We start from the raw sequence: 12673 nt of genomic DNA on the forward strand, positions 1-12673 counted from the left end.
TGTAGAAAACAGAAATGACATTAATGTAAGGTACCGTGGGGTAAGTGGATACAGAAAAATCAATAGTCAACTTCATTGTTATGTACAGCTAACGTTAATAATGTAATTCAAACTTTTTTCTGTGGATGACAAATAAGGGACTAATGTGCTGCAAATCGTCAATTATTTTGACTTTTCTGATTGTTATGTATTGAGTATGAAGGACTTGAACATTTACGCCAAATGATCCACTTGCCATACCATGGTGGGGTAAGTGGATCATCAATAAAAAAGTCTATTCTCAAAACAAATGAAGTGTAATTATGTATAGTAAGAATGATATTACTCTCGTTCTTGTGCTAGTTATATTACATTTTGATACTTTTGAAATTGAAAAGTATCTTTATTGTATCAAAATATTATGAAAAATATTTATACATTAATTCACACTAAAAGAAATATTGTAACTAGAATAATTTGGAGAGAATCCATCTGTTTTATTCTCATAAGGTATACAGAAGTATTGTAGGATTATTCCTAACGATGTTTTCGAAAAACACTCGTAGTTTAAAAATATTAGTTACATTTACTTTTGTTTAACAAACTGAAATCTTTTTATTCCATTCATGAATATAATTGTACCATCTGTCTAGAACAATTTATATCGTCAAATAAGGTACGATAATATGCTTTAAATTGGAAAATTTGTTTATTTTGCTCTCTCACAATTCAGCTCAGATAATCCACGAAAAGTTTTGTTTGTATTTTGCAATATTTATTCTTCTATACTTTTCATACCAGAAACAAAGATTCAAAATACTTTTAGGTGGATTAATTCAAATTTTCTATGGAACTTTGACAAATTTAAGCTAGGAATTAAAAAAGTTGAAGGAAAACAACATTTGAAGATAATCAAACTAATTCAAATTTGCATTACCAGTCTGGTAATATGCGATAACCATGCTTGATCCACTTACCCCATCCCATTAAAAAGTAGGGGGAAGTGTACCATGTCCAATATACCAGTATTTATTTTTAAAAATCACATATTTTTCATTGTGATTCACTCAATTAAAACTAAAATGCTCACCATGTGTTGAAAAAACAAATAGTATTCGATTTTAGACAGTGATGCAATGGATTTTTGAATGATAGAAAACAATTTTGAAATTATTTGGTTTTTGCTGCTAATAAGTTTGTTTGTGTTAGTGTACGTGTATTACCAGTTTTGCAATAGTATTTGTGTTGACGTAAGAATATAACCTAAAACGAAGCAATGGTGCGAAAACATTCAACATATTCAAGTATTTATGCTTAATATGGACAAATGATCCACTTACCCCACTGCTACACTTCCCCCACTGTACCTTATATATAAAATGTATTTTTCCATGGCATAGGCGCAATCGTTATGGGTTTCTTATTGGTATAATATTCTAATAAAACCATATTTGCTTTAGTGTCCATATTCCATGTTAGTTACGCCAATGGCATAAAATACATTATAAACATACAATAATGTCAGTTCTGTTCATTACTATCGTACTAAATACTGAGAAAAATCTTTTTGACAAATTTTCAATCGACTCAATAATATAATATTCGTACAAAATCGACCCTTTCAGAGCCCCTCATGGCTACATCACAGGTCCATCACCCGAAAGGCTTCACATCTCAATTTGTCCGAATTGACTTTTGTGTCTACAACCTTCACATCTTTGTTTGACCATAACTTCCCCAGACCAATGTTGTGAAAAACTCAATTTCTCACAACTCACGCTTGAGATTTTTCATGCGTGAGTTGTCAATCATGCAACTCAGCAGTCAAAAAATCATGGATGAGTTGGCTCACCTGTTTAACTCATTGTCTCGTATTTCCACAGTTTACTCACACACGGCAATAATTTCGTGTTAGTCTGGTAAAATTATGTTAATCATTTCTAACGTAAACAACAACATTCGGATTTCACGAGTTTTAGACGGGTTAAGCGATTGAATCATTTTTTACGGTTTGAGTTGATTGAGTTGAATTGGCATCAAAATCTCAAGCATGAGATTTGCAAAGCAGATCTCTAATGAGTTTGCTCTCACGGGAGAGCGTATTGATTGAGATTTTGAGTGTGAGTCTATCAACACTGCCCCAGACAACCAGAAATCGCATGAAAGTTTACGTTACAACTCGTTTATTCATACTAATTACATCAAACCCGCAAAACACCGTGGATAAACTCGTCAGATTGATGACCTTCCTCGCATAAAACACTTCTTTTCTGAGTTCACTTGTACATTTTGTTTCGTCTCGTACTCTCGTACAAACAAAATCGGATCACTCCGTAGCAGCTGTCAAATCGACATTTGTTATCATAAGTTAAGTCGGATAAGATCACAGGTTAGTTCGGTAGAAAATTTATACACTCGCATTGTATGTTATTGTTCATCACATAATGTATGCACGCATATCGCCTCCACTTTTGTACGTAGAAGGCCTTTTCGCGACATCTTATAAGTGAAATGTTGCACATACAAAGCCTCCAGGTGATTGCGTTATACGTACACTTTGGTTGTCTGGGGATTATAATTACTCAACCGATTCCAAATCTTTTTACATGTTAGATGACAAACTGAGTTGTCTTCAAACTCGAACAATTTTATTTAAAATGGTTTTGTCTGAGTTATTGAACAAAAACTACCGAAAACTACCCACAAACACGATATTTTAATGATAAAATCATATATTTGATTATTTAAGTTTTTTTCACCGGAAATTGCATTTTACACATAAGTATATAAAGCATGTTGTTGAAGTAACGAGTTAAATAGTGCATATATTTTTTAACACATGCAACATTTTTTTTTGTTTGTCAAAATTATTTCAAAATTGTTGCAAAGTCCTTTTCAAAGGTTTAACGAATGAGAAAACTCAGTTTCACTTTTAGAGATATTGTTAATTGGCAAAAAATTTAAACAAAACTGGTATTTTACGTTAAAAAATCATGTTTCTGTATATGTTTTGTTCAATAACTTGGTCAAAACAAATTTTAGTGAAATATATCGTATGAACAGTTCTCAAACAATTTAGTTAGCTTCAAAAGCAAGCAAGAAACTTTGAAATTGGTTCAATTTGGAGTTATGGTCAAACAAACATATATATTTAGTATAATGAGGAGAAGTTCGTAAGCAAATACTTTTTACTAAAACTAGTTTGGATTTTAAATAAATTTGGTATTCTACAAAGTTTTTGTACATTTAATTTTGAAGATAATGGTGCTAAAAGTGTTAAAATTGGTTAGAAGTCAACGATGTCATGGTGACTTCACTGAAGGCCATATTTTATAACTTGAAAATTCACCTTAAAGGTGCTTGCCCCACCATATTTTTAGTTCAAACATTGACGTTTCTTTTAAAATGTGATGTGATTTCATGAGAGCACACAAATTTTTGCCTTTGAGAACTTTTGAGAAATAAGCCGCACCCTAATAGGCAAACAGCTAAGAAAACAGAGGTGTTTCTTATTCTATTCAATAATTTAGATTTTGAGTACAATAAAAAAATTATATTTCTGCTCAAAAATGTTCACTGCATTTATACCAGCAAATTTACATCGAAAAAATGTAAAACATGTCTCATTGAACAACATTGCATTGGAAATTAGGACACCCCTAGAAATAGTTTCTTCCATTCGTACAAAACTTGAGGATATGGACATGAGATCCTGAATTTCGAAAATTGGACGATATATAGTCGATACACCATTTAGATGTTTTTGATCCCGGGGCTCTGCGTTAGATTTTTGATCGAGGGACTCCTAGTTTTATTATTTGTTTGAATAATTGTGAAAAACTTCAATGAGTAATGAAGATTTTTATGTATTATCTATCCCTAGTAGAGATCATCCGAACCGTTGTTAAACGTTCGTTTAAAAAACGCTAAATATCGACTGAATAAAACACTTTTAAGGCTCAAGAATCCATCATTTCCCCATCAGAAATCATCAATAATTTAAAACCAGTTTTTTTGTTTAAACTTAAAGAGATCGTAATGAGAATCTATCACCACAGTACAGATACAAAGTACTATGCAATAATATATTTTCGTCGAAACTGTTTCAGCTTTGAGCAAAAAACTTGTTTTGGAAACTGTAAAACTAATTTTTTTCTCTTAAAGAATACTGACTCCACCCGTTTTAATAACAATCTCAACTCAAAAGTAAAAACTACCCAAATGACGATTTTGCACAGACTGACCACATTTTTTACCGTTTTATTGTTTCATTTACAGGAATTCATAAAGTACTCAGCTCAAATCCGAATGGAGGCCTGATCAGTGAAAAAAAGAACAGCCATTCCCATACCGTCCTGCACCGAAATTGAATTCCAAAGTCGCTTCATGAGGGGCAGCCCGTGTGAATACCGCACATTTGACAACAACCCGGAGTAATATTTTTCGCGCCAACCACCCAGGGCAAAAAAAACTATATTGCTCGAACCAACTTTGTGACTGTGTCCAGTAGGTGCACTCAGCGCTAAATCCAGGCAGATTTTCGACCAACGAGGCCTATTAAAATATGCGCTGCCATTGTGAAATTTACATCGATGAAAAAAGCAGCGCCGGAAACTAAGTGAAGTGATTCGTGTTCGGGAGGGGGCTAAAAACTAGTGGTAAACTATTTTAACCTGGATAGGACAGTGGAAAAAAAGTGATTTTTTCGTTGGGCTTCTGTGTTGAACCGGTGATGTTCAAACTCGAAATTTGGAACGGATTTGTGCAATAATTGAACCATGACCGATCCCGTTTCTATTGAGTTCATTCCGGAGTGTTTCTCTGTTCAATAACCAGAATTGCAGAACTTCAATACGGGTGGCAAGGAATTGAGTGAACCTAGCAAGCAGTGGAAGTTATTGGCGAAAAAAATAGGCGGTGGAGTGAACAAAGAGATTTTTTTCGGCAGTATCCCAAACGACAGTTTGAAATTGATCTGGGGGGAATATTTGTGAGCAAAAGCGGAAAAAATTGGTATTGCTTCCACCATCATCGTTGAAATCGATACATTCAGTTGGGTCACGTGCCATTTTTGGAGGAAAATACATTCAGAAGCTCTCCAATAACGAGAAAACACCATTTGTGCTTAAATAGATACGTGAGAATCGAACGAATCAGAGGCAGCAATATACATCTAGACGGGGAGGGTTGTGAGGTGATGGCCGATCCTCATGTCGGGGACCGGTAATGTTCCCCAACCGCTTCCAACCAGTGTACAATGCGGGCCCACAATGGGCCAACAATTATTAACGACCACCAGACTGACCACTGGCGGAACCAACATCAGCAACTTCAGCAGCGACAGCTAAGGCACCAAGCAATTCGATTAGGGGGATTACTCCAGGGCTGTCACTTTTGGTTGGTAATTGTGACTGTAATTGGATTAGCAGCAGCGCCAGTCGGTGCAGGTCCTCGGTACAGTTCCCGGATTGTTGAAACCAAATCGGGAGCAATTCGTGGCGTGATTCTCGAGCTGCACTCGAAATACCTGGAACCAGTAGAGGTGATGCTTTTGTTAAAAATATTCGTTTGTGTCAAATTACAATTTTTCCATTTATTTTCAAACAGGTTTTCAAAGCAGTTCCATACGCCGCACCTCCAGTGGGGAATCTTCGATTTGAGGCCCCGAAGAAGTTGCCTCCGTGGAAGGGGACCAAATTAGCAGACACATTTGGTCCTGTTTGTCCTCAGGTAAGAAACATTTTCAAATTAAGTCACAGAAAATATAACCAAAAGACAAGAAGACAAGAATGCTATTGCAAAGCAGAGGATTAATAGCATAGCATAGCATAGCATAGCATAGACTGACTGTACATGTCAATGGTTGCTACTCCGTGATTGATCGGAACTGGTAAGAATTGCACTGGGATCCAAATGAATAAGGGATGGGAGTTTCCGCTTACTCTCGAAGTGCAATTTTAGCAGATCTAATATTATTGATCAATAACGGCGCCGGCCAAGTCCTTACAGTCAGTTGGGATGGGGAAGGAATGTTAGGGTGTAATGATTGTTGCTTCTAGAGACCGAGAATACCTCTGCATCTCCACAATCACCACGGGAAGGGTGTTTATTAGTGGGGGAGGAAAAGATCTGGGAGTCACCTTTGGTCGGTGATGCGATCCATGGACAAGGGGGAAATATACGACTTACATTTAAAACTAGTTTTGTATTTTTGTCTCGAGAAGTTTTTAGTAGTAGATTCAAAAAAAAACGTCAACATCTATAATATCGAACAATTCAAAAGAAGTTTTTATTAATTGCGAAAACTGAGAATTACATTATATATTTTAAATCATATGAAACAGCAATAATGCCGACACTTGTAGTGACGAACCATACATAGTTTGTTTGAAAATTACATATGAGTATTACTGTGCATTTTTGTCTCGAGATGGTAGAATTTTTAAAAAATACGTCAACATTCACAATGTCGAACATTTCAAAAGATATTTTTAATAATGTAAAAAAGAGAAAAATATATGTATATTGAAATTGTGTAAAACAAGCATAATGCCGACACTTATAGTGACGAACCAAACAAAGTTTGTTTTAATATTACACAAAAGTTACACTTTCAAGAAAAAATGTGTTATCATAAGCATGAAACGAACTCACCAGTTGGTAATCCATCCTCGACTGAACACAAATATCTCTTCGCAACACAGTGCGAACAGAAAAACTTCTTGGCGTCCCGAAAACAAACCGTTTTCACGAAGCACTATCCAGCAAGACGCGCGAAAACAGGGAAAAAAGAAGTTCTCCATCGACGAAAACACGCGCGAAACCGAGAACAAAACCTATCCGTCGACGCAACAACGATCCATCCTGCTTGGGCTTCACGGAGCACTACTCAGCAAGACGATTGAAAACAGGGGAAACAATTTTCTCCGACGACGAAAACACGCGCGAAACCGAGAACAAAACCTATCCGACGACGCAACAACGATCCATCCTGCTTGGGCTTCACGAAGCACTACCCAGCAAGACGCTTGAAAACAGGGGAAAAAAAAATTCTCCATCGACGAAAACACGCGAGAAACCGAGAACAAAACCTATCCGACGACGCAACAACGATCCATCCTGCTTGGGCTTCACGAAGCACTACCCAGCAAGACGCTTGAAAACAGGGGAAAAAAGAATTCTCCATCGACGAAAACACGCGCGAAACCGAGAACAAAACCTATCCGACGACGCAACAACGATCCATCCTGCTTGGGCTTCACGAAGCACTACCCAGCAAGACGCTTGAAAACAGGGGAAAAATTTTTCTCAGACGACGATGAAAACACGCGCGAAACCGAGAACAAAACCTATCCGACGACGCAACAACGATCCATCCTGCTTGGGCTTCACGAAGCACTACCCAGCAAGACGCTTGAAAACAGGGAAAAAAAAAATTCTCCATCGACGAAAACACGCGCGAAACCGAGAACAAAACCTATCCGACGACGCAACAACGATCCATCCTGCTTGGGCTTCACGAAGCACTACCCAGCAAGACGCTTGAAAACAGGGGAAAAAAAAAATTCTCCATCGACGAAAACACGCGCGAAACCGAGAACAAAACCTATCCGACGACGCAACAACGATCCATCCTGCTTGGGCTTCACGAAGCACTACCCAGCAAGACGCTTGAAAACAGGGGAAAAAAAAATTCTCCATCGACGAAAACACGCGCGAAACCGAGAACAAAACCTATCCGACGACGCAACAACGATCCATCCTGCTTGGGCTTCACGAAGCACTCACTATTGCAAAGCAGAGGATTAATAATTAAATATTCATCATTCATTATTCATTTTTCTTCGATAGTTTTAACTACAGTTCGCAATGGATCTTCCGAGATTTTTGCCATGTTAATGTCCAGTTATATTGAAATAAATTCATCAGGATGCCTCAAAAGAATGTGTTAAGGAATCCGATGAGGAATAAATCCACATATTCACCGGATATCTCTAAATGTTTTTGTCTCTAAAATTTGGTCCATTAGTCAAACCTTGAAATTCCAATCGGGCATCTTCAAGGAAGTTCGCAGATGGAATCGATTACTTATTTGTTTGCTTTTCCAAGCAAACCTTCTAGGATCATTCTAGGAATTACTTCAGGAACCATATAAATGAGGTATTGAAAAGATTTCTGCAATATTAGAGAATATTCAAGGGTTTCATCAAGAAATTCTCAATTAAATTTACATTTCTTAAAAAAATCCTCGAATACATAAACTTTAAACTTCCGGAATTGAGAAATTTCTAAGAATTTCAAAAATTCAACTGAAATTATCAAAAATATTGTGTTTTGAATATTTCAATATTTTCTTAAAATTGGGTCAATTCAGAACACAAATCACCATGATTTAAAGAGTTCTTACTTTGGATTAGTAGGCAGAGAAGACAGAGAAGACAGAGAAGACAGAGAAGACAAAGAAGACAGAGAAGACAGAGAACACAGAGAATACAGAGAAGACAAAGAAGACAAAGAAGACAGAGAAGACAGAGAAGACAGAGAAGACAGAGAAGACAGAGAAGACAGAGAGAAGACAGAGAGAAGGCAGAGAGAAGGCAGAGAGAAGGCAGAGAGATGATAGAGAAAAGGCAGAGAGAAGACAGACAGAAGACAGAGAGAAGACAGAGAAAAGGCAGAGAAAATACATAGAGAAGACAGAGAAAAGACAGAGAGAAGACAAATCCAATCCAAATCCAATCCAAATTCAATCCAAATCCAATCCAAATCCAATCCAAATCCAATCCAAATCCAATCCAAATCCAATCCAAATCCAATCCAAATCCAATCCAAATCCAATCCAAATCCAATCCAAATCCAATCCAAATCCAATCCAAATCCAATCCAAATCCAATCCAAATCCAATCCAAATCCAATCCAAATCCAATCCAAATCCAATCCAAATCCAATCCAAATCCAATCCAAATCCAATCCAAATCCAATCCAAATCCAATCCAAATCCAATCCAAATCCAATCCAAATCCAATCCAAATCCAATCCAAATCCAATCCAAATCCAATCCAAATCCAATCCAAATCCAATCCAAATCCAATCCAAATCCAATCCAAATCCAATCCAAATCCAATCCAAATCCAATCCAAATCCAAATCCAATCCAAATCCAATCCAAATCCAATCCAAATCCAATCCAAATCCAATCCAAATCCAATCCAAATCCAATCCAAATCCAATCCAATCCAAATCCAATCCAAATCCAATCCAAATCCAATCCAAATCCAATCCAAATCCAATCCAAATCCAATCCAAATCCAATCCAAATCCAATCCAAATCCAATCCAAATCCAATCCAAATCCAATCCAAATCCAATCCAAATCCAATCCAAATCCAATCCAAATCCAATCCAAATCCAATCCAAATCCAATCCAAATCCAATCCAAATCCAATCCAAATCCAATCCAAATCCAATCCAAATCCAATCCAAATCCAATCCAATCCAATCCAAATCCAATCCAAATCCAATCCAAATCCAATCCAAATCCAATCCAAATCCAATCCAAATCCAATCCAAATCCAATCCAAATCCAATCCAAATCCAATCCAAATCCAATCCAAATCCAATCCAAATCCAATCCAATCCAATCCAAATCCAATCCAAATCCAATCCAAATCCAATCCAAATCCAATCCAAATCCAATCCAAATCCAATCCAATCCAATCCAAATCCAATCCAAATCCAATCCAAATCCAATCCAAATCCAATCCAAATCCAATCCAAATCCAATCCAAATCCAATCCAAATCCAATCCAAATCCAATCCAAATCCAATCCAAATCCAATCCAAATCCAATCCAAATCCAATCCAAATCCAATCCAAATCCAATCCAAATCCAATCCAAATCCAATCCAAATCCAATCCAAATCCAATCCAAATCCAATCCAAATCCAATCCAAATCCAATCCAAATCCAATCCAAATCCAATCCAAATCCAATCCAAATCCAATCCAAATCCAATCCAAATCCAATCCAAATCCAATCCAAATCCAATCCAAATCCAATCCAAATCCAATCCAAATCCAATCCAAATCCAATCCAATGCCAATCCAAATCCAATCCAAATCCAATCCAAATCCAATCCAAATTCAATCCAAATCCAATCCAAATCCAATCCAATCCAAATCCAATCCAAATCCAATCCAAATCCAATCCAAATCCAATCCAAATCCAATCCAAATCCAATCCAAATCCAATCTAAATCAAATCCATATCCAAATCAAGAAGACAGAAAAGAAGATGGAGAAGACAGAGAAGACAGAGCAGACAGAGAAGACAGAGAAGACAGAGAAGACAGAGAAGACAGAAAAGACAGAGCAGACAGAGAGAGGACAGAGAAGACAGAGAAGACAGAAAAGACACAGAATACATAGAACAATGAAAACAGAGATGACAAAGAAGATTTAGAAGCCAGAGAAAATAGAGAAGAAAGAAAAGACAGAGAAGACGGAGAAGGCAGACATACGAGACAGAGCAGATAGAAGTCAACCTGCAACATTAAATTGGATTAGAAAAAAGATTATTAGAGCCAGAACTTAACAAATGTTGTAAAATCAGTCTAAATTTACATGAATGTTGTGAAAATGAACACTATGTTATCAAAATCTAAGAGTTAAGTGTTTTCAAAATCGAACTATGTCAAAAATGGAACAAGCTAATATTGAACGGGTACTGTAATCCAACTCAAAGCCAAGTTCTTAAAAAGTCCAAAGACAAATCTTAAGGAAAGTCCAAAGCCAAATCCAAAGCCAAGTCCAAAGCCAAGTCTAAGGCCAAGTCCAAAGACAAATTCAAAGACATGTCTGAAACGAAGTCCAAAGCCATGTCCACGACCAAGTCCAGAGCCAAGTCCAAAGAAAACCCCACGGTCAAGTCCAGAGACAAATCTGAAACGAAGTCCGAAGCCAAGTCCATGGCCAAGTCAAAAGCCAAGTCCACAGCCAAGTCTTAAGCCAAGTCCAAAGCCAATTCCAAAGCCAAGTCTAGAGCCAAGTTCAAAGTCAAGTCCAAAGCCAAGTCCAAAGCCAAGTCTAAAGCCAAGTCCAAAGACAAATTCAAAGACAAATCTGAAACGAAGTCCAAAGCCAAGTCCATGGCCCAGTCCAAAGCCAAGTCCAATGCCAAGTCCAAGACCAAGTCTAAAGCCAAGTCCAAAGCCAAGTCCAAAGCCAATTCCAAAGCCAAGTCTAAAGCCAAGTCCAAAGCCAAGTCCAAAGCCAATTCCAAAGCCAAGTCTAGAGCCAAGTTCAAAGTCAAGTCCAAAGCCAAGTCCAAAGCCAAGTCTAAAGCCAAGTCCAAAGCCATATCCAAGACCAAATCCAAAGCCAAGTCCAAAGCCATGTCCAAGACCAAGTCTAAAGCCAAGTCCAAAGACAAATTCAAAGAAAAATCTGAATCGAATTCCAAAGCCAAGTCCAAAACTAATTCGAAAGCGAGATCCAGAGCTAAATCAAACCAAAATCCAAGTTGAAATGAAACTAAATACAATTTTGGTGTATTTCGCTTCAACCAATTTAAAAGTTCCTTTATTTTCAAGCTCATGATAATCTTCTGTTAGTCAGTAAAATTAACAAAGCTGGAACTCACCGTTTTCCCAACGAACTCAGCAAGTTATTTATGATAGTTTTATTGCTCATTAGTTAACAACGGTGATGAGTACACGCGAAACTAACTCATACAAAACTCGTTTAGAGAGTCGCTCGTAAAAACTCGTTCATAACTCTCGGGAGGAATGCGGATTCAATTTAACCATTTCACTCCGTCCAGGTGTACCGGAGGAAAAGTTATGCTTTCCAAGGTGGCAGCAGCATGACGCTTTTTTAAAACCATCCAAGCATATTCTAAATGAGAATTGAGTGAGAATGCCACTGAACCATCTCAGTCCGACCTTCTCGAAAGTGGACCCAAATGTACCTACCCCAGAACAAACATAACCCACACGTTTGTGCGGCTGAATGTAGAGTCCCCTGACAAATTTCTGCAATTTATCCCCGCACGGTGCAACAGCAACAGGAACTCCACCGCCACTGACTGCCATCATCATCGACCTCTTGTGTAATAAACGACTTACATGAAATACATACACACACCTTCCACATGTAACCCACAAAGTGGAACCCGTGTGGTTTCAACCGTATTCAGTAGGGCATATACACTTCCGTGCAAAAGTTTAGGGTCATTTCCAAAAAATACAAATTCTTCATTTTGCTCATTAGAAAAACAATATGTGACTATTTCTTCGTATGTATTAAAAATAAAAATTTATGGTGACTAAATTTTTTTCAAAAATTACACTGCAAAATTATGGATGATTTTCTCAGCATTAGAATGACCCAAATTTCAAACCAGTATATAATTATAAACGTAATCTCTTCTTCTTCTTCTCTTTTGGAATTACGTCCTCACTGGGACAGAGCCTGCTTCTCAGCTTAGTGTCCTTATGAGCACTTCCACAGTTATTTACTAAGAGCTTTCTTTGACAAACTTGCCATTTTTACATTCGTATATCGTGTGGCAGGTACGACGATACTTTATGCCCAGGGAAGTCAAGGAAATTTCCATTACGAAAAGATCCTGGTCCGACCGGGAATCCAACCCAGACATCTTCAGCATGGCTTTGCTTCGTAGCCGCGGACTCTAACC

General features: G+C 37.4%; 1 protein-coding gene across 1 annotated transcript in view; it reads left to right on the plus strand.

Moving 5' to 3' along the window:
- LOC23687515 (neuroligin-1) overlaps window positions 1-12673 on the plus strand; it is an 820739-nt gene that overhangs the window by 479321 nt on the left and 328745 nt on the right. Inside the window, exons 5-6 of the mRNA XM_021849531.1 lie at window positions 4258-5521; window positions 5587-5709. Coding sequence (XP_021705223.1) covers window positions 5237-5521; window positions 5587-5709 — 408 coding nt within the window. The 5' untranslated portion in view covers window positions 4258-5236. The remainder of the gene's footprint in view (window positions 1-4257; window positions 5522-5586; window positions 5710-12673) is intronic.

This window comes from Aedes aegypti, chromosome 3, assembly GCF_002204515.2.
Source record: "Aedes aegypti strain LVP_AGWG chromosome 3, AaegL5.0 Primary Assembly, whole genome shotgun sequence".
Classification (NCBI taxonomy): domain Eukaryota; kingdom Metazoa; phylum Arthropoda; class Insecta; order Diptera; family Culicidae; genus Aedes; species Aedes aegypti.